This window comes from Egretta garzetta, unplaced genomic scaffold (assembly GCF_000687185.1).
Source record: "Egretta garzetta isolate BGI_Z169 unplaced genomic scaffold, ASM68718v1 scaffold251, whole genome shotgun sequence".
In the NCBI taxonomy this organism is placed as follows: domain Eukaryota; kingdom Metazoa; phylum Chordata; class Aves; order Pelecaniformes; family Ardeidae; genus Egretta; species Egretta garzetta.
In genome coordinates, this window is record NW_009258952.1 from 6,485,732 (window position 1) to 6,509,087 (window position 23,356).

Consider the following 23,356-nt stretch of genomic DNA (forward strand, 5'->3'; position numbering starts at 1 on the left):
CACTACAGGTCCTTACAGACCTGTCCTATAGATGCTTGTATTTAATGCAAGCATGGATTTAAATGCACTCATTTTTATAAGTATGGGGGCACTAACAGCAGCAGCACATAAGTCAGAAGGAAATCTCTGCACATCTGAAATCTTTAGCATATTCTTTCTGAAGCAAGGTCTGCTGGTTCCTTGCACTGTAGCCTTTTGGCTTTCCAGAGTTAACCTGGCTTTAAATCTGCTCTCAGAGCTACTGGCGGTACAATAACAGTATGATTGTAAATGAGAGTGGCTTGGTGGTTAGCAGCAGTTCTGTAAAAGCAGCATCCTGTTTCCCATGTAAATTAAAACCCTAGAACTTTTTCCCCAGCTCAGTCTTGTGTCTGTGCCTGATTCCGCTGGGGAACTTCTCCCTTGTTTTCAGTAGAAGGGCATACAGAAAACAGGTGCACAGAAACAGCGAGTGGCTTCTCATATGCTCACAGAAAAGCAGTGTAGAATGAATGTCAAATCACATACAATTCAAAAAGACATTTGGGGTTTTTAAAGTGGGGTTTTTTTCTGAAGAAATAACCAGCTTTCATTTTACAGGTTTTGCATGAAAATACTTAAAATATTTTCATCTGTTTAAAAAAAAAAAAAATACTTGAAAGCTGCTAGATTTGCTGAATTGCTAGAGTTTGTTGTATGGGGGACAGGGAGCCTCCTTCAGTCCCATCCTGACCAAGAGTAGAATGTGTGATCTGAGCACCATCGCATCTCACCAACTCTGTTGTTTATTTTGTCCTGCATTTCCAGCTTTTGTTTCTGTAGGATCAGTGGCGGCTGGCAAAGCTACCCATATAACAACTTATTCATCTATGTGATTTTTTTCAAACTTCTGGGCCAAACTGTTCCAAAACCTGTCACTGAAGTTCAGTTTTTGTTCAGTCCTTAGACTTTATGATGCCCCAAGCTTGGGAAGGTCATTTTTGTCTCATAGATAAGTTTTGTTTGCTTGTTTGAACAGACAGTCAAAATAAAATGTTGATGTCGTGGTTCGGAATTAGGTGTATATGAGGTATTTCCTATACAAGCATATAAGCAAATTCACCTGGCAGAGAACCTGTATTAAAAAAAAAAATGAACACAACAAATTGCTATAGTCTGGTTTTATAAAATCAGAAGAGATCTTTGTAATAAGATGTTTCTGTGCTTTTTAACAAGCTTAATAAACCTAATCCAAGTTCTCTAATTCAGAAGTATCACTACTTTGATCTAAAATAGAAAAGAAGTTCTTTAACTTCTTTGTAATGTGGTGAATATAAAAATGCAGAAGTTGCTTCAAGGATGCTGTTGTATCAGAGACTCTCCTGGAAGAAGCTATCAGGAAGTATTGCAAATAATAATTTCACAAAAAATGGTTAATTTATTTATACGTGTTTTGTTGGTATGATTGCAAATGGAATCATAGATACAAGGTCAGCGTTCAATTCATGTTTGAGAACTAGTTGTGCACAGAGGGGATGCTTTCATGCATTGGAACATTGCCCAAACACCAGCTGAGCCAGATGCTTGCTGGTCAAGGTCTGCAGCTCGCTTTTCTGAGTCAGTCTGCAGTTTTCCTTGCAGAGGCTGATTTTAAGAGCACAAAACACCTCAACAGTAGAAAATAATTATATAAAAGTGACAGTAATTGTCAAGTGCAGTTCTGTTTACCAGAATATTATGGTGGTGTAGCTCTAGTTCTGGACTGCTTATTTGTTGTTGCTGAATCATGGAAGCATTTATTGTTATTAATGACAAAAAATGTAAAAAACAATAAATAAGGAGGAGATGTAGAAATGGGGCTACAGGATCCAAAATAGACTCAGTCTGCCCTTAATTTTGCTAACTTCTTCAGAGGCACAGATTATGCTGGAAAACTTTCAAAACTGAGCTAATTCCTATCAATCTGCCTCAGGATGACATCTGCATGCAATTACAGTCCTACTAGGTATAAGATTAATTGGCAGTAGTATGCACATCACAGAGCAGTATATTTTGCTGTAGTGGCTCTTCTGTCAGTTAAATTGCATCATTTTAAGTTTTAAAAATACACGTCATATCTGGTTTAGTGTCAGAATGTTCCATTTTGAAATTTACATAAAAATGTCAAGAAGGGATGTTTCTCAGACAGGTAGGGACTGGGTAAATTATGCAGTATTAAATAGCTCAGCCCAAGAGCTTCAAGTGTGTTTGGGTTCTTTTTTTTTTTTTTTTTTTTTTTTAAAAAAAAAAGGTAATGTTTCCATTCTTGTAACTTTGCTTTTTTCTTTGCTCCTCCTGTCTAGCTTTTAATAACCCACGAGCAGGGCAACTGGGCAGGTTATTACCAAACCAGAATTTACCACTTGACATCACACTGCAGAACCCAACAGGTGCAGGAACTTTCCCACCCATAAGAACGAGTAGCCCCTATTCAGTGATACCTCAGCCGGGACTGATGGGCAGGAATGAAGGGATGATAGGAAATCAAGGAACTTTAGGCAACAGTAGCACAGGTAAGATAACTTTCCAAGTTTTTTAAATATACTTGAGTAACAGACTATACCATATGTAACTTAATGTTGGGGTTATTACATGTACAGGTTATTAGAAGTATTTTCCAAAAAGTCTGGAAAAAATTGTGTTTCATGGGCTGTTATGTACTGGCATATTTATTTTGAACCTCTGTTTCTTCATATTTTTAGTCCTGCTCTCTATGCACTGTTTTTCACCTACTTGAAAACTAAACACACACACTGTATTGGCAGTTAGAGTCTGTTCACATCAATGTTCCAGATTCGGCTGAGGCTTAGATAGATAAAGATCCAATCTTTCTGCCTCAAAAAAACAAACAAATGAACCACTTCTCTGTAGAGGTAGTTCTTTCAAAACAAAATTGTGGGCACTACTGTTGCCCTTATGACGTGTACCTCTGCAGACCTTGGTTTTGCCCTCGGTTATCCTTTTTTTATTAGACTTAGTTCTCATTTTAAATTAAGGAAAAGCTAACGTTTTCATCATTTTCTGAAACATAAACGTTTGGGGAACCATCAGATCTTAAAGTGGTATTACCTCATGTCATGGATTATGCCTGATATGTGGTGCATTGATTTCTTCCTGTTGCCCTAATACCGTACAAAGATGCCATAGGGTGTTTCACAAGAAAAGTCTGGCTGATTGACTTATTTCAGCTAGTACATAGTCTGAGTCTGCCCAAGAGTGCAACAACCACTAAGAACTCTTGAGTAACTAAATGGGTATTGTAAGTCCTTTCAGCTGGCTATGTTCACTGTAAAAATTTTATATTTAGTTTGCGTCAGTATTACAAAAGACATGCTGCCAGACACTGAAATATCCTTTTTAAGCAGTTTAGAGGTCAACTTCTAGTCTTTCAAGTGTCCTATTACTTTCATGTTCTGTATACATATTAGAGGATGTTATTAATCTTATGTATACAAGTTAGAGAGTATTATCTGTGTTCCTGCCATTTGCTCTAGCACACCACATATTTCAGCTGATAGAATATGTACACAAACAGAACAAACCTGAGGATGTAACACTGAAGCAAATTTTGTACAGCAGCTGAAACAATGACCCTCTTCAGAGGGTTTTCTCCTTGCTTATATATCACGAAATAATTGAACTGGCGAGTAACAATTATTTCTGTGGCTTTTAGCATTCATTTAAGGATGTTGAAAATGCAGCTGGAGAGACCAGTAGTCCAATCTGAAATCAGCGTTTTATCTGCTCTCTTGATGGTATAAAAGTGAGATATATAAATAGTATGAATGTACATCTTTGGGTTTTGGGGGTTTTTGTGTTGGAGTTCGGTTGGGTTTTTTTTTGGCTTCTGTCAGAGTGTAGTACTCTATATATTCCAAGTGTAAATAAACTGTATTGGTTGTTTACAGTAGATGTAGGAGGACTTCCCCTAAAATAACGGTAATGAACTTCAGCAACTATCGGAAAGTTCCTGTGAGTAATTTCCCTGCACCCTATATTGGTGCGAAATTATCTGGGTGAGCCGCGAAGCTAAGAAGGCTCTAGGTTCTGAATGAAAGGACTTGCCAAAAGATGTTTTCAGAATGCGAATTTAAACTTAATCCTTCTAATTTGTAAGCGTGCGTAGCGATAACATGTTGTTACTCAAGTCTTCATTCTCACTTAGCACTTGGAAAGTAAAGCACTGACACACACATCAGCAAACGTGATTCATTTCCTGAGGAAGGAAGTTAGGGCTATCCACACACCCTCGGCACCTGTTGCAGACTACACGTGGGAACACTTACTCTGAACAGCGTTTCGGAAATGATAAAAGGATCTTCCTCATGTAAAATGTATAATAATCTCCAGTCCCTTGACTAAGCAGCATACGGCATCATTCTGTAGCTTTGCACATCTGGATGGGCAGTTGTGGTACAACGTGCTTTGAGTGAAACGACTGCATTTTCGTCGCTAAAAATGTAGCTCATCAGGCAGTTGTAGTGCTGAAGCTGTTCTGAATCATGTGCTGGCACCTAAGTCTGCTTGGCTTTTGTGCAGGAATGATCGGTGGCAATGCCCCTCGGCCTACCATGACATCTGGAGATTGGGGAAGCCAGGCTCCTGCTGTGAGGGTGACCTGCGCGCCCACAGCTAGTGCCATGAACAGGCCAGTACAAGCAGGCATGATCCGCAACCCCACGGCCAGCATCCCCTTGAGACCCAGCAACCAGCCTGGCCCAAGGCAGATGCTTCCATCTCAGGTCATGAATATGGGTAAGTCAAGGCGTGTGTGGAGCTGTGCTTTTGGCATACACTGGATTGTCAAAGAAGCAGAAAAAAAAAAAAAAAAAAAAAAAACACCAAAAAAAGAAAAAATTACTTGCAATTACAGGTTTGATGAGAACCATATTCCACAGTGAAAGTTGCCTGTGGAGGTGGGAAGGAAGGTGTGTAAAACACGTATCTTTTAACGCATATCGTGATACAAACAATTCCTGCTACTCTGTAGCTCCACAGTGGTGTGGCCAAAGAAAGAGGATATGAAGTTGCTCTTCTTTATTAATAACTGTGGGGGGTTTTAAGAGGAAATGATGGGAACATTATCATTGTTCTTGGTCACTTTTAAAGCACAAGTACCAACTCTATATGCTATCTTTTTTTTATGCTTATCTTAACTGATTTTTTGCATCTGTGGTGTCGTATCTGCTGTTTCGTGGTTTTGAACCACTTTCGAGTTCTCATGTTATTTTCTCAAAGTTTAAAAGCAATTTTTCACCAAAAAAATCATGATGCTTTTAAGTATACTGTTCCTCAAGTCTTAATGTTTTTGTTTGCTTTTACTGTAGCATAGATAGTTCCATGGAAAGAATTAACATGAAAGTAGATTCTTTTCACAGAACTTGTGTGGTTATTTTTTCTTGATTAGGGCCATCCGAATTGGAGATGAACATAGGAGGCCCTCAGTATAGCCAACAGCAGGCGCCTCCAAATCAGACTGCACCATGGCCAGACAGCATCTTGCCTATAGAACAGGCAACGTTTGGTAGTCAGAACAGGTGAGTCTTACTGTCACATCAAAACACAGCAAGATTTTATAGGCTTGCATTTTATACGCCTCATGGAAACAAAGCCCTGTGTAAAATAGTCACCAAATGTATATCAATTTAGTGCTTGTAGTATTTTATACTCGTGCAGTGTATGCGTGTTCCAGTGCTACTTATAAATGCTCTCTTTGCCATTTAATGTGTTGGAAGAATTAGAAGTTCTCTGTCACAGTGCATGCTGACAGTTCTTTGGGCAGTCGCACCATTTTCACCTCTCAAGCATTAATACGGACATGATTCTGTCTGGTTTTGCTGGATTTATTGTTAACAATTATACTTAACGCTAAATGTGGAAAAATGCCAGAGCCTTTGTAGTTATAACATAGCTATCTTTTCCTGCAAGGGGGTAGCATTTTAAGTAGTACAGGACATCATTAATTTCTGCTTCGTTTGGGTTTTTTTTAATTGACCTAAATTCTGTAAAAGGTGAGGAAGGAAAGATGAAGTGAAACGGAGGCTGCCTCTTCCCTAAAGTTAGCTCCTTCTTGGGTATCCGGAAACACAGTTTGATCATAAGCTATTAACTGATGTACTATATTAACTTTGTTCACTATTAAGACTTTTAAATAATGCCATACCTATGAAAAGTAACTTACACTTCTTTTAAAAAAGGCATGTCTTCTCCAAAAGGTATGCCACTTAAATCAGCAAAACTGTATATAAAGTGGACTGTATAAGTGATACAAAATGGACAGATAAAGGAGAAATGTTGAAATATTTTTCATTACATGAGTTGGGATATTTTTCAGTAGTAAATGGAGGAGTGCTGAAAATTAAGAGGAAGCAGTTGGAAAAAAGTGTTTCTTCAGAAAGATTCATCTTCTGACTACATTCTTTTAATTTTTATTATGAAAGGATGTCTGAAAATATTATCTGTAAATTTAAAGTGTGGCATTTTCTCTGTTACTTTTCTAACTTTTTCATGCTTTTCAGGATGTTTCCTGGTGCTAATTCTTCCCCAGTTAGGGTGTCCATCTGCCAAAAGCACTGTTTGCATAACTTAATTATTCACTTAAAAAATGACACTGTAAAATAAAATTTAGGGCCACGCTTGGTCAGCAAGCCAGGCAGATAATTCTTCCACTTTGTTACCTTCGCATTTATCGTAATTTCCTTGTAGCTGAAGATGATGAAAAAAAACTCCCATTGAATTGCACCTGAAAGTAATCATATTTTGATCATTTACACCCAAACAGAGATGATGAATTGTTTGGTGCTGCCATTTCTTATTTTATTAATCCAGGGGATTTGTATTTTTATAATCTGATTATCATAGTGAATATTAAATTTGATAAAGGTTAAATCGTGAGTAAAAATAATTCTTTTGGAGAAAAATTAAACATTATCATTGTGGTATATAAAAGAAATAGGGAAAATACCAAAGTAATTGTAAATGTTTAACACACAGAATTTGACAAATGTTTTAAACTTTTTCTTACCATATGAATTCATGCCTGCTTAAAATTGGAGGGAGGTTTTTTGGCTAGCCCCATCAATTATTTTTCCAGATCATAGATCCTTTCTTATGTCATCTTTAAAGTTTGGAAGCAATTTGATTCAAAGGATTTTTTTTTTTTTTTTGCTCTTCACTTTTACTGATTTATAATTCCATCTGTGAGAGTTATAGAAGCTTCTCTATACATGAGATTGATTAATACTTTGCGATGTTTTAAAGGTACATCATATATATCCTGATTTTTATTTTTTACACTCCAGGATCTAATTCAAAAGAATATGTTTTTGTTAATTTTCCTGTTTGCCATCCTTTGGGTTTTTAGGCGTATAGCCTGACGATGCAGCTCTTTCCTTCTGCTTAGCTTTGACATAGAGATTAGACTTCCATGGCAACCATATATCTCATTATGGAAACTAAATACACAAACATGTTTCTTTGTTTTCCAAAACAGACATGTAAAAAGGGTTCACATATAGTGCTGTTTCCTCCCTCCATGTGTGACAGCTTTTGTTGTCTCTGAGTAATTATCTGGGATGAGATTCTGCCATGATGTGCATATAGTAGCTGCCCTTGCTTGCAGAATGCTTTGCTTTTTATATTTTCCGTTGTAGTCGTGTAGCATTGTGCATGAAGCAGGGGTCGTGTGTGAACTACAAAACAAAAATATGTCATTTGGCTGCAGATAAGATGTTATTTCAGATTTAGTTTGTTTCTTGGTAAGTTTTGTCTTTTGGGTTTGGAATAAACCTTTATTCTGCCTTTGTAACCGTAAGTGTGCTTTGCATACAAATTCAGGGGTGAGGTAAGCAGGATTTATAGAGCCAGCACACTCTGCCTGATAGTATCCAAATTCTTGCTGACGCCCTTCTGAGGTGCATAACCAAGTGCATAAACTGGTACCCGAGTGTGCCATTCCATGAGATGGGTTGAGCTGATGCAGTGTTTTGCTGCAAAAAAAAGGGGAATGTCCTTTTCTCCCTGCTCCCCCATGCTTCTGGCCAGCTCTTCCAGATGTTCGGTTTGTGCGAGCTCAGACAATCCTCAGGGACCCCTCTGTGACCTCTTCGGCTCGCTTAGTCTGATAGAAAACCAGTTAAGAAGAGTGTCTATGGAAATGAGTTCTTCTACTTGTCACAGTGTACTTAATCTAATGTCTAAAATTCACAGTTACAATTAGTTTTGAAAAAAAAATATTTAACTTTCTGTATTCAGTGACTATATTCTATACTGACTTCTCTGTTCCTCTGTTGACTCTGTAACGTGAAATCAGCACTCGGCCTTACCTTTGGTGTGCTTGCTCACTTGTCAGATACACTGTGCTTTTAGGGTCTTGACAGGCATCAATCACACTATTTAGTTACTTCTTTGAGTAGCATAACTTTCATCCAGAGTAGTTTTCTAAACAAAATCGGCAGCAATTAAAGTAATTTCTGTCTCCACTTGGTAGTTCAATTTGAGTATGAATCCTCTGATATTTTTTCTTGTTTTTCAGCAGCTGTTTACCAATGCTGTGTTCATGTTTTCACAGGCAACCGTTTGGCAGCTCACCAGATGATCTCTTGTGCAATCATCCTTCATCAGAGTCGCCAAGTGATGAGGGTGCTCTCCTGGATCAGCTTTACATGGCATTAAGGAATTTTGATGGTTTAGAAGAAATCGACAGGGCTCTAGGAATACCAGAACTAGTTAGCCAGGTATACTGGACATTGCATTGCATGTTTTAGGTATTGCATTTAAAGGTTATGTTGTCAAGGTGGAGGTAAAATGTGTGTTGAAGAAAGGGATTATATAAACATTTCTTGCAAGCTGGATGGAGTTACATATTTTGCTGGGAGTCCATCTAATGGCTCAGTGTCACCTGAAAAGCTTCCTTCAGCCCCAGGTTTAGTCTTCCTTTTCCCTGCCACCCTCACCTAGCTATCCTTCTTCTAACCTGTGCTGAGCCACTTCGCTTTATGCAACTAACCTGAGCTAAACCAAAAAATTAACAGGCTTCTGCTTATCTGATGGTCAGAGGAAAAACTGTATGGGAGAAAGGTAAGATCACAGCTAGCAACAGGGTATAGGAAAGAAATAAAAAAGAATATGAAGACCCTAGGAGCAGAAGAGCAAGATCAAGACCTTTGTGTGACAGGGGCAACAAGCTTTTGGAACAGCAAACCTGTAATGTGTAGTTTTTCCCTTAGTTGATTAATGTGTGTTAAGGGATGAGCTTCACCTGAAGCAGCTGATTTCATTCCAAGCACTTTAAACTGCAATTATTTTTTTTTTTTTTTTAAATTACAAACATGCTTCCTAAACTTTGCAGCATTGATTTGTTCTATTCTTTTGAATCTGTTTTTTTCCCCATAGTTAATTTTTACTAGCTTCCTGTTGGTTCTTGCCCTTTTCAGACTTACATGATGCCAAAAAGTGTGGTAAAAAAAAAAAGAAAACAATAATTGGGGGGGAAAGTTAGTGCTTGATGTCTCTGGCATCAAAAAGGTGTTTCCAAAACCAGCTGTATGTGTCTCTATAATGATTTAATATTCTCACACAAGCCTAGAATACCTATTTCATATTCCAGTACTCATCAGTGTCCTGAGCATAACTTCTGAACTAATATCTCAGTGGAAACAGTAAAAGAGTTTTGCAGATAAGAGAACTGGTTTAGAACATGTTTTTAAAATACCCATCAAACATTTTATAGGAGCTTAAAGTCTTTCTTTCATGAGGGCTCTAAAATTTAGATTAACTCAATTTCCAAGGTCAGTGTGGCATAAGCTATAAAATTATTCTGGCTAGAGCAAATATTAGGGGAGTATCTAGAATGGAGTTTAGAATTGTGTTAGCTTTTTTTATGCTAATGGATAATCAGTTTGTGCGAAAGTGTGCTGAAAGAATTAGGCACTCTATTCACATTAGCTTCTGTAAGAGTTTCAGGCATCTTTATTTGAAGTCATTATTTTGTTTAAAGATACTGATAAAAATCTGCTTTCTTATCCTTATTCATTTGTAAAGTCTTTGAATTTAATTTGGATTCAATGGCAAAAATATGCTGGCATCACTTCATTTACAGATTTTCATATAGCATTTGTCATTTCAGGTGTTTATTCATTAGCAGAATGATACAATGGCTAGGTTAAGAACATGACAAAGGTTGTGGGTCTTTGTTTCAAAAAGAAAGAAAAGAGAGGAGAAGTAAGTTTTATATTTAGGTAAAGAAAACTTATGTAGTTTTCTGTTTAAAAACATTCACAGCCTAGAAGGTTGGTTCTGCAGGGTGGCTGTATTAGTCTCGTATCATCCCGTGAAAAGCCATGTCCCGCCAACTGTTTCTCTTGTTCACGTATTTCTGCAGAGCCAAGCTGTCGACCCAGAGACCTTCCCCAGCCAGGAGTCGAGCATCCTGATGGAGCAGAAGGCTCCGGTGTTCTCCCAGCAGTACGCGGCGGCGCAGGCTCAGATGGCGCAGGGCAGCTACGCGCCCATGCAGGACCCGAGCTTCCACCCCATGGGGCAGCGCCCTGGATACGCAGCGCTGCGCATGCAGCCCCGGCCCGGCCTCCGGCCCGCCGGCATCGTCCAGAACCAGCCAAACCAGCTGCGGCTCCAGCTGCAGCACGGGCTCCAGGCACAGCAGGTACATCATCCCCTCCCCTGCCCCGTGTCGCACTGGCCCGAGCCCCTCTCCGAGGCGGTGCCTGCTGACTGTCAGCTTGCTCCAAATAGACCAGGTCTTAAGTGCGTACCCTGTTTTATTATAGCCTAACTCCACTTCTAAACTAGAAAGACTAGCCATAATGAGTTTGCCGAGGCAGTACCTTGCGCCTTCTCTTTTTTGATCTTTTTTTGCATCTTTCCATTATCCTTTCTATAACACTGTGCAGGAATGTGCGTAGTGTTTAAGCCTAGGTCTCGCTAATTCTTTGAGCAAGGCTACAGTGGTGCTTTTTGTTATGTAAGTATTTTTGTGTTTGTTATATCTTCACTCTTCCAGCAATCCAAATGCTTTTATTGCTACCTCCTTTTTTTTCCCTTGGCCTACTTTTGAGGATCACTTTAAGTTGTTGTTTCTTGTTCATTTTTAAATATATAGGTTTGTAGTACCATAAATAAGATGTTAATGCTTTTCTAGTGGAGGAGGAAAGATGATTTCTGCCTTCAGACATCAGGAATAGGGTCCAATTCAGAATAAACATCAACAGTCCAGGCCCAAACTCAAAAAGGACAGGAACTGTAAAGGCAGCATGTTTGGTAAACAGCTTAATGCCTGTGTTGTTATTTGTATGGTGTATTATCTCCTTAGGAAACAGGATTATGTGAATGATAATAGGACTTGAGCAGGAAAACTAGTCCCTGCTTGAATATGTAAAACTAGGTCCTCAAACCAACTGATCAGGAAGTAGATGTGTGTACCCATGTATATAAAATTTCCCTTTTCTTGTTTTCCTTCTAAAAACTTCTGGGGTTTGGTGTGTTTTGGGGTGTTTTTTCTTTAGAATCGGCAGCCACTGATAAATCAGATCAGCAGTGTCTCCAATATGAATCTGTCTTTGAGACCTGGAGTGCCGACACAGGTGAGAGAAATAGTACTTCAAAAAAAAAATCACTTTGTTTTCTTCTTTCTCCGCCCAGTTAAATACAGTAGTAATGCTATGTGGTAAATACATACAATGAATTCTAAATCTGGAATACAAATAATGCAGTCTGTATGATAAGAAGTATTTTACTGTTTTATTTCCGAGAGTCTTTCCCATATTTACATGGGGTGGATGGTTGTTTACTAGAGCTACAATGTAACTGCATTTTTAACCAAGCTTCTCATTTCCTAAAGATGCAATTTTTTAATGAGCTACTCTATTTGCAATTACAAATTGCTGCAACATTAAACACTGCTATTATTTCAGTTACTGACTCTTGCGCTGCTGGAAGTCTTTCCCAGAAGAAGTATTAATAGGATTATTCTCTCCCATTTAATATTATCGTTAGTTGTGTGGTGGGGGAAGAAAAGAGTTGGAATCTTCCAGATTGCTCCACTGGAGATGCCTCCACTGGTCAGGTTGCCTTAGAAGGGGTTATTGATAGGTGGCGGTGGTTTTCCCTGCAGGGCCCTATCAACGCGCAGATGCTGGCGCAGAGGCAGCGGGAGATCCTGAGCCAGCACCTGCGGCAGCGGCAGATGCAGCAGCAGCAGCAGCAGCAGGTGCAGCAGCGGACGCTGATGATGCGCGGGCAGGGCTTGAGCATGACCCCCAGCATGGTGGCCGCCGGTGGCATACCAGCAACCATGAGCAATCCACGGATCCCACAGGCAAATGCACAGCAGTTCCCGTTTCCTCCAAACTACGGTACTGGTTCCACACCCCCATCCCCAGCGCATTTCGGCTGTCTTACCTTCCCTGTGTCCTCCCCAGTGCTGGGTCCAAGCCCCCCTCCCACAGCCCCTCGCCTGGCTCCCTGGGAACGATGGCAAATATGGAGTTTCAGGCCCCTTGGGAGTCCTCAAATGTGACATGGTACCTTCCAGTTTCCTAGCTCTAGTACCACTTACTCGTTGAGCACTGCTCTTTTTTTGAGCAATAGCAGAAGTGCAATGTGTGTGTGTTTGCATATATCTATACCTGTAAACACATACAAATGTGTATGCGCACAGGAACACATATGTGTGTGTGTTGGCTTGATGGACTCTGAATTTTGACTATACTCAACAAACCAACATACACAGTAAAAAATGCAAATGAAGAAAAAGATATGAATTGATGCTGGCAAACAGCATAAGGTGACCAGAAGCTTCATCAGAAGCAAAGCTGTAGATAATCCTTTTAAATCATTTTATATTGGTGGGGAGTTTTTGCATTTTGGTAATGACATATTGCTTAAGTATCAGGCAGATTCTTCCCCTAAAAAGATAATTTTTCGTGTGTGCCTTATAATGTAAAACTAGCAACTAACTGTTGAGTTTAAATAATAAAAATTTATTTCAGATTAGCTATTCTCTTCCCTGTCCTTAAACTTGTGTGTAATATGATAGCTAATACCATTTTGTTTGTATGTTTTACAAAACTGTATACTGCTTTGTTCTGAGGGTGCGCAGGGCAGTTACCTCCATATGGTTATTGTTATACAGCTTCTCTACTTCATTTGTATAAATGAAGTATTGTAGAAGTTATATTACAAGTATGTTAAATAATATGCAATGTGCAAGTTCTGCTGATACAACAGATGATGTCCATCCAATTCTAAATTTGCTACCTGCTCTTATTGATCTATTATCCTTTACACCAGTAAGAAGTTAAGCCATGCAGACAGTGAATATAAGAATATATTTCATACCACCTGATTCTTACACCAGCATTAAGGGTGGCTTGTTTTTGTTGAGTATGCTGTTTGTGATGAACTTAAACAAGACCAAAATGATTTGGTTTACAAAATTTCTGCACACAATTGGCATATAACAGCTTAAATTAGGTTTTCTTGGCATCTAGATTTTTTTTTTATTTTACAAAGTCATTAAATGCTTGCACAAAATGTCATTGCCTGTTTTTGCAGGGACACAGAAATAGAGATACTATGGTTCTAGGAACTTTTTCTGAAGCTGAAAATTATAGCCTAAATGTTAAAAGGTGGTGCCATGTAGTAAATGGGTCATGCATAACTTTCACCAAAATGGGTTTATAGACGGAAGAAAAACGCTTTATTTGGTGTTTTGAATGCAGTTTCGGGAGGGAGGGAGGAAAAAAAGTCACTTATCAGTGTTTTTCTTTTGGTCTGTAGAGAGGAGAGACCACTTGTGTGGTTAAAACACACGGGTAGCCAACATACCTACGCAAAATGATTTTTTTGAGGTTATACATAAGTATTAGTTGATGATGTCTTGCTTTTAATCTAGATCCCACATTAAGACACAAGGTTATAGGTTGCACATGACGTAAGTATGACTGTGTGTAAAGACATGTCTGCAGGTATGAGCTCTTGGCTTGTTTTACCTTTGAATATACAGTGGCTAAATTTCTCGTTTTCTTCTTCAGGTATTAGTCAGCAGCCCGATCCAGGCTTCACGGGGGCCACCACTCCTCAGAGTCCACTGATGTCCCCAAGACTGGCTCATACTCAAAGCCCCATGATTCAGCAGTCTCAGGCTAATCCTGCCTATCAGTCCTCTACAGAGATGAATGGGTGGGCACAAGGGAATATGGGTGGAAACAGGTAAGTCCAGAACAAACCCCAAATGAACACACAGAGTAAGGGGGTCATTTGTCATTTATGGTCTAAACTTATTTATGGGGTTGTTTATGTGTAATTGTTTGCTTGTTTGGTTGTTGTTACCGTCTATCCTAAAAGAGATTTCTTTTCAATTTGGCTTGACGAGTTGGTTTAAATTTTGTCTTCATACAAGGCAAAGTGAGTGCATAGCTAAAAGACCTGCATCCACAAAATGCATTGCTTTGTCTGTGATACCTGATAAAACACTGTGTGTCCTTAAAGAAGCACCTCTGCTGCACAGCGAGGTCCAGCCCCTAACGTTTGTGTGGATGCATTTCTTCTGTGTACGATTTTCATGTGCTCCCACACTGCTTTCCACATGGCTGGATCAGCTGAGCCAGAGCCTATGCGTTCCCTACCGCTCTGGAATTGCAATGACTGGATATCACCTCCCACTTCAAACACTGGAGTGCAACCGAGTTCAATCCATTAATGCTTGCACATACTGGGAGTCAGCATACAGCTGCCATACTCCCAAGAGCATTGTAGCATGCCTCATGCATGCAGTCACCTTTTCGGTTGAGGCCCATGCCCCAGTTGGTATAGCTCTAATAATCAGTCTGTCCACATTGAATGGGTTGGGTGTTGAATGCTATCAGTAGACAGCAACGAGCTTCCAGGTGGCAACGATCTGTGCTTTTCACTGGAAGATGGGAGGAGCTATCAGGCTGGTGGACAGCCTGTATCGCTTGACACTGGGGTGCACACAGTTGTTTCTAGCACAGTGCCTTTGTCATCCTGAAGTTCTCAGGCTGCGCTTACTATCCCAGCCCAGCAACAAATTGTTTTCCCGCTTGGCTGACAAAGATTTAATAAACCCAGAAAAACAGTATTTCCGTGATGAGGCTGATCCGAGTTCCCCTAAAAGCAACTGATTTATCTGTCATCCTCGTCCTTGTCCATGACTCTTCCTCACTGTCTTCCTGAAGCATCTGCAGGAGGTATAGCTACCGCTGCCATGGCTTCTGCTTAAACATCAGCAGGGGCAGCTCTGTAAGACTAATGGTTGGCTTGCTAAACTGCAGCTCCACGGCGGAGACATGTCAAATGCGTTTACACAAGCCACTGAGTATTCACAATGATCTGTAGTGTACTGTTTCAGCCATCCAGATAACAACTTAAAAATGGGGTTAGGTGGCCTGAAAAGACATGGAATTGGAAGGAAGAGAATGGTGGGATTTTCCAAGTTTGGTCCTGTGCCCAGAATGCTGTTGCACTCCACCAAGTCTCACAGTGCGGAGCAGTAGCCTAATGGGAGTACCCAAGTGCAAGGTTGAGTGTTAATCCTGAAAGATTTCCTCAGCTGTGGGAGCAGTGCTTCGCAGGGAAGTAAAAGCCAGCCACTGATACGGAGGTGGTTACTGTGTGCCATCCGACACGCAGCAACCCTTCCACAGTGTTTCAGTCTAGTGCAGAACCTCCAGACAGTAATAATTGGCAGTAATAATTCCTTCATTGACTGTTGGATTATGCTCAAAGAGGAGAAAAGACTGATATGTAAACAGCGAAGTGCGTTTTAGGAAATAAAAAAAGCCTTTCATATGACTTCCGACATAATGTGAAGGAAGATACTATCCAGAAAGCACTTGACTTTGAGTAAAATCTGGGATGAGATCTTCCTCCTCCTTAAGTTGTTCTGAAATGGCCTTAAAGGAACATAGAGGGTAATTATCTTAGTCTTTACGTTGTTTCTTACAGTGCCACATTTTCAAAACATGATGCTAAGATTTAGTAGATGAATTTCTGCACAATTGCATGTCTATATTTGTGAGCCCACTTGCCATAATTGTATGTGCAAATCTGGTATTCATATGTGCAAATAGCCTCTTTTTCAAAAAGGTGTATTGGACCAGATGCAGTATCAACTCAACAGTCCTGTGCTGTCCTAACGCTGGAAGGAGAAAAAGAGGTTTTCCTTTCTCTCCAAAAATTACTTTCCCAAACACATTTAAAATATATACAAGCGCCATTCAGACAGCTAATTGGCCGTTATTGCACAGGCATAACAGATTTGTACTCTGCCATAGTTTCACACGCAAAGGCATGCATTTTTGTGCACAGACATGGGATCTTAAATTTGGAAAATCTATTCCTTAGACATTAATGTAGCTGAAAACTAGTTTTTCCTTTGAAGTTGGCATAAACGACAGTATGTACAAATTCTAGTTTAAGATGTATTAAAAAGAGAGTAGCTTCTTAGTGGCTTCAGCATTCTAAGTCTGACACATTGCTTTTTCCATTCCTTGCTGTAGCATGTTTTCACAACAGTCCCCACCACATTTTGGGCAGCAAGCAAGCACCAGCATGTACAATAATAACATGAACATCAGTGTATCCATGGCAACCAACACAAGTGGTATGAACAACATGAACCAGATGACAGGGCAGATCAGCATGACCTCAGCGACCTCTGTGCCTACATCAGGGTTGTCCTCCATGGGTCCTGAGCAGGTGAGAATTTAAGGACTTTAGATGACAGCTAGAGGATTTTCTTTGACTTTCAGTAGTTTTTCAGGTCCACTGCATTGGGCTGTAACTGCTATGTAAGCCACTACGTTTCTTTTACTAGTTTTCTTGAGAAATTATGATGTTGAAAAGGTTTTGGTTTTAGCTCTGCACTCCGATAACCAAGGTGACTGATGAGGTAGAGAGCACTTTTTGCATCTAAATTTCCCACTGTGGCCTAGCACCACTGCAGCTAGCACATGTAGTTGATCCTGGACTTCTGTGGGAAGTGCGTACTGATCTAGCTCCTGTTTTCAGTAGGTAAGTTTCCATAGCAGAATTGCAGGTCACCAGTGTCCTTGCTAATTTTTTCAGCTGTGGAGGCTAGAACTGAATGGCAGGCAGGTGTTTCCTAGAGATGAGTGAAAGATGCTGGCATGGGCAGCGTGTGGAAGATGCTTCTACTGCCACTGTGTTCGTAGAACCAGACAAGAGGCAGTCAGCTTCAAGAACTGTCAATCTGGCCACCTTCACAAGCACAAAATCCACACTTTTTGTAATGTGGTCTATATAAAACAGATTGCTGAATCAACAGGTAAGTTACCTGTTCTTTTCAGCTGAGAGGAGGTTTGCACACTCATTTTTATTTGAGACTGCTACTTAAGGTATCTGAAATAAGGAAAATAACATTTCTGTTTGTCAACCTGCAATTAGACTCACACAGTACATTAAGTATTTGACAAACAAGTCCTATTAATTAACAGGTTCATATGTTCGTTTCAGAGCTGAACTCCAATTTGTTCAGCACACAGAGTTGAAATTACAGACTTCTCTTAGAAATATTGGCAGGAAAGTACCTCTTGTGTCTTCAGGCAGCGTCTCCTGCTGTGGTGGACAATATCATAAACCTTTCTTCTGAGAGACCATAATCATAGAATCATTTAGGTTGGAAAAGACCTTTAAGATCATTGGGTCCAACCATAAACCTAACACTGCCAAGCCCACCACTAAACCATGTCCCAAAGTGCCACATCTTCACGTCTTTTAAATACATCCGGGGATGGTGACTCAACCATTTCCGTGGGCAGCCTGTTGCAATGCTTGATAACCCTTTCCATGAAGAAATTTTTCCTAATATCCAATTTTCCAGCCTAAATTTGGTAACAGACTGTTTACTTTTCCAGTATTCTCCTTTAGCTTAAATAGCTCTTTTTTCTTCTTGTATTTCAGAAAGAGCCATTCTATCAAGATGATTTTTGTCATTGTTTTGAGGTTGTTGGTTTGGTTTGGGTTGGGTTTCATGGGGTTTTTCTTGTAAGTTAAACAAGCCACAGTGTTTCAGTCTCTTCTTATAGGCTTTAAATTCCCTTTCCTTTTCTGCACCTGTTCCAGTTTGAATCAGTATCTCCTAAGCACCAGAGCCATGTGCATAACACTAGTTCTTCCCCATTTCTCTTGGAATACTCTGACAGATATAGCCCCAGATCACATTTGTCTTTCACAGCTGCCGCATACTGGTGACTTGAAGTAATTTTGATACTCCCAAATCTGTCACCTTCTCTGATATTCCCGGTTGCTACACCCAACTATAGCAGACTTTTTATTATTATTAGTTCCAAAGTGCATATTGTTCCACACATTTAATGTAGTAAAACAATAGTAAAACCAAAAAAGAAATGAGTGGGTATTTGAAGACGACAGCCCAGTCTGATTTCTCAGCATGCCTATGCTACAGAATTTTTCCCAGGAACCTGAATTGACAAATGTGCATTATAGAAAGAGATCTGGTTTTATTTCAAAGATTTCCCATGCAGACTACTGTTTCCATTAGCACAGTTGTCGCACTGCTTTTCCTTCCTGTTAGACTACAAGATCTTGTTTCAAGATAGCATTTATCTAACTTCCAGTAAGCTGAATAGGCTGAGGTTCTTCATCCCTCTCAACGTTTGTTTTTCAGCCCATCAGTCCCTTTTGTGGATCTACTTTAAACTCAGTTGTTGTCGTAACCTCCTTCTAGAAGTATGAACAGAGTAACCGGAGACAGTGATTTAACAGTGACTGCACCAAAGCTGTGTAGAGTCAAGTTCTGCTTGTAATTTCTCTCTCAATCCATGGGTTGCCTTGGCTCTGTGGGTGACAATGTCACACTGGAGAGCACATACCAAAACCCTTACAATGATCCCCAAATCCTCCTCAGCACATTCTACACAGATGAAACCTGTGTTCTTTGTTCCTAAATGTATTACCTTCCCGAAGTGCTGTGGGTCATTCTGTAACAGTAACCTATTTTCCTCCTGGTTTACCACCCCAGCACTGTGTCATCTGCAAACTCTGCAAGCAAATGTTTTATGTTTCATGTAGGTCAGAGGTGGCCAACTGGCAGCTGAGGGGCCATTTCTGGGCCACAAGACCGTACTTTTTAGTCCTCAGGAATGTTTGCTGTGCTGCTTCACATTTTCATTTCTGAGAGACAGGAATAAATAAAAATGTTTATATTACTACTAAAATTGGTTTATTTTTTTCTGTGTTCAGGGTATAGTGTTTGACAATTTGGCATCTTTGTTAGGGTTAGTTGACCCAGGCTGTGCTAAACTTTTTCTTGTTACTGGTGGTTTTCAAAATGACTATATTTTCTTTAGTTCTGCTGACTGTTGCCATTTCATTCATTCTTTTGGCTTTTTTTATACTGTCACCTACACTTTTACATACTTATTCATTGCCATTTTTTTGTTCCATAATACCTAATTTTAACTCCACATGCTCATCTCTTTCTAACCACAGTGAATAACAGTGGTTATGCTACGAATGTGTTTCAGCTTTTGAAAAAAAAAAAAAGCACTTCATATGTTATTGTACAGTCTTGGAAGTTATATGTTAGTATATTGTTAGTAAAAAGCTGTACCTGGGCTTATTTACCTGGTGAGAAGCAAGTTCGGTACCTTTGGTATCAAGCAGGTTGTTTGGCTCTGCCTCCTGTCTCTCTTTGTGGCTCTATAGTGTATCATACAGACATATCCAGAGTTCAAAAGTACTAAGTGTTATGTTTATCTGTTCATACTGGTATATCTCCAGCTTCTCCTACTTACTACCTAGGCTCCCAGCATCACCAAGTAGAAGATTAGTATTTTGCCCAAAACATTGTGTTTTCCCCAGGCTTGCTATTTATGATGCTTAGAGACCCTTTTAGATACTTGAGGGATCAGACCTTATCATCATCTCCCTTATAATTATGTTAAACATTTCTGGGCTGCTCTTACTGCTGTTTCAAAAGCTGAAATGCTAGCTGCCAGATCTGCAGGTTGCTTCCATCCAAAACAGCTTCCCCAGGCATCAAGAAAGTCTAAACCCTTCCCAGTGTTGCACCATTCACACAACTTACTGTCTCCTTTTTGTCATCATCTTCTTGTTTGTGCAATGGACTTTTGCCGTGGTTTTGCCTGTTACTTATTTTGCATCCACGGATCCGTATTGTTTACTGAGTTGTCAGAGAACCAATTTGAAAGCCTACGCAAGAGAAGTGACTTTTCAGTACATGAGACAAACCACTGTCTAGGTGTCCACTCAGAGTAGATGCTTATTAATCTGCAGTACTCCCCAAGCCAAAATGATCATGGCATCTACAAAGAATTACCTGATTTTGTTCAGCACACTGGATGAAAAGAGCTCTGGGGCGGTAGGAAACTTCTCTTATTAGACACCTTGTATATAATTCTGCTTTATTAGCAGCAGGCTGCATTAATGTGCTTAACTGCAAAGGAATTGTAAAACATCATCTGTCTTGTTTTAGTCAGATTTCATATCTGATAACACCACTTGACCTGTCTTCAGAAAATGATAAAAGCCCCTCCATTTCTTTGTCCTTCTCCATACTTCTCTGACTGAATTGTTACTGCAGTCAGAAAAGTTAATGTGTGAATGTGGGGTGTTTTGTTTCAAGGACTTCTGAAGCAAATGTATTCATATAACAAAATGGTAGATTTTTATTTTTTTTCTCTATCTGTTACCATGCCAGTCAGGATTCTTGCATCATCCCTGGCAAAGAGATTCTGTGATAGGAACGTCACTGGTGCCTTTGCTGCTTTTGTGGTGTGCGGCCTGGAACCATCTTCCTTTTCCATACCTGTCCTAGTTCTGCCATGATGCAAATCATGCACTCATCTTTTTGTTCCAAAACTGCTGTTGATTCAGTATACAGTTTTTTTGTTTCTACTTTTTATTTTTTCCTTCGTCTACTGAACAAATAGAAAAGGCAATTGTGCCTGTGCATTCTGCTGAATGTTGATTAATAGCAGAAAACACTTTTCAAACATGGATTCTGTTGCTTAGTCAAATGAATGTAGATAAAGCTGTGAAACTGCCTATGTTCTTTCTTTCCAGACAAAATAGTCTGGCTGTCTTCCCTTCTGATTTAAATTCTCATATCCAGGTTTAAAAATCTGCCCATTTGTATTAAGAAGCATCACTAGAAGGCTTGCTGTGCTAAGCAATCAACTTCTTCAGAGTTGAAATTCCTACGGCAAAAATATTTGAGTCTTTAATCTTTCCTGTGGAACTGCAGCCTTGTCTCTGTTAGCATTTGAAACCACCTCTTTAGGCTGCATGTGATGGCTTTTAGCTTTGCGACGTTTTGCAAAATCAGTGAACAGCAACAGAAACAAGCAGTCAGGAGGACCTGAAACGAGATGACTTTAGTGTGGTAAATTCAAGACAGTCTTCCCCTCCTTGCTGCAGCAGGTTGCTGTGGCTGAAGTGAGGTAGTGCAGTGGCAGCATCTCCTCTCCTTGGCAACACGAGTCTCCTAAAGGGCAGGTGACACAGAAAACATCTTTCTCCTTCCAGCAAAATCTGGAGGGGCATATCTGCACTGTTATCACATCCATCTAGTCTGAGGGAAGTAACAGAGAGAACCGAGTCAACAAAGACTCCCTAGGAAGAGGTTTCTTTCCCTGTAAAGCTTCTAAGGGAAGTTGCATTTTCTAGTATTTCAGAACCATGCTGAAGGGCTGCATTTTGTATTTTATACCAGTTCCTACACGGTGAGATTAATCCTTTGATTAAGAAAGCCGTGCCGTAAATTTGGCAAGACGGTCTTTCCATGAAACTAAGCATGACAGACCCTTTGGTTGTGCAAAAACTCACAGCTTCAATACTTTCCCCTGGCTGTGTTCAGAAAATTGTTGTGACGATCCCTTTAGGAAAGCATGCAACTGCCAGTTTTCCCATTTAATGCTTTCTCCTTACGAGCAGAAAAATAACTGTCATTAAAACTAAGTCAATAGGCAGTATAATTCAGCCTGCATGTTACCTCATCAGGCTTTGAAAAAATTGTGTGGTGGTTTGCAAGCAGAAAAGCTGCGTGTTATTGAGGTTAAGAAAGCAGTTGCGTGTTTCTGCTTTCAGGACTTTGATAGCAGGCATGTCCTCTTCAGATAATACTGACCTAATTTACGGAGGCTGTTTTGTAAAGCATATGCACAAGGGTCGTAGTATCAGGAATGAAGTCTTCCCTGTTGACTGTGAAGCAGAATAATATGAGTCGAACACATGCCGCACAAGAAGGGTGCTCAGCTGTATAGTCACTTGCCTGATGGCAACATGGTCTCAAACGTGGATGTTGGTATCTGCAAGTAGCACAGTGGTTTATAATGCTGTTTTTTCATTCCCAGCCCTCTTCCCAACGTAGTTTTTAACTCATTCTCCTTAATATCTTGTTGCCAATAGGTTAATGATCCTGCTATGAGAGGAGGCAATCTTTTTCCAAACCAGCTGCCTGGAATGGATATGATAAAGCAGGACGGAGATGCAACACGGGTGAGAAATGACATACGTAGGCATACAGAGGCAGTGGAACTATGAATATAATATACTGTGGTCTAGAATGGATACAGTATCTTTTTACTTACAAAGTTAAAAGTACCCGGGGTAATAGTAATTAAGCGGTTTGCAATTAATTTTTTTAATTCCGCTCTTGGTGACATCTATATTAAGTTCCTCGTTTAGATTCCACTCGCATGACTGAAGTGAATAATACAGAATACATTTCCATTAATAGAATACATTACATTATTGAATTAACAAACAGTCACATTCAGCAGACTTATGTACAGTTGTATTCGCTTTTTACAGAGCAATTACATGACTATTTGCTGATGACGGGAAAGACTTACTGTTGATTTGTATCTGCACTGCTGCACGCTTAACCCATTTCATGTTTCATCCTGCCTAAACGTTTTTCCGCTTCTCATTGCATTATACTTAGGGCAAAAATCTCATGAATTATTGAATTTATTACTTTCTGTACAGCGCTTCTTCTTCGGAGAAAGGGTGGTAGAACTTGAACTCATTTTCACACAAATTTCCAACTGACAGGGTAATTAGCGCTTGCTTAGGTCAAAACCGATTTGTATTCCAGACAGTAACAGTACCAAAGGAAAGACGTCGCGGAGTTCTTGGCGCGTGGCCAAGTAAATTAGGTGGTTTTTTACGTGCGTGCGTGTGCGTCCCCCTCAAGTGGAAGGTTTTGGGGGTGGTTTGGTTTTTTTTTTTTTATGGAAATCACCTTCATTTAAGATCGGGTTTGTTACAACAAACCCGGTATTTCGAATCCTGATGTGACTTGAAACGAGAG

The 23,356-nt window shown here is 39.8% G+C and overlaps 1 protein-coding gene across 3 annotated transcripts in view; it reads left to right on the forward strand.

Annotated features, from left to right (window-relative positions):
* Window positions 1-23,356, forward strand: part of NCOA2 (nuclear receptor coactivator 2) — a 186,351-nt gene that overhangs the window by 155,681 nt on the left and 7,314 nt on the right. For all 3 annotated transcript variants that reach the window (XM_035890074.1, XM_009634505.2, XM_035890075.1), the window contains 10 exons: window positions 2,301-2,510; window positions 4,537-4,752; window positions 5,405-5,534; window positions 8,567-8,732; window positions 10,379-10,660; window positions 11,520-11,597; window positions 12,128-12,368; window positions 14,049-14,226; window positions 16,536-16,734; window positions 22,450-22,539. In XM_035890074.1, coding sequence (XP_035745967.1) covers window positions 2,301-2,510; window positions 4,537-4,752; window positions 5,405-5,534; window positions 8,567-8,732; window positions 10,379-10,660; window positions 11,520-11,597; window positions 12,128-12,368; window positions 14,049-14,226; window positions 16,536-16,734; window positions 22,450-22,539 — 1,790 coding nt within the window. The remainder of the gene's footprint in view (window positions 1-2,300; window positions 2,511-4,536; window positions 4,753-5,404; window positions 5,535-8,566; window positions 8,733-10,378; window positions 10,661-11,519; window positions 11,598-12,127; window positions 12,369-14,048; window positions 14,227-16,535; window positions 16,735-22,449; window positions 22,540-23,356) is intronic.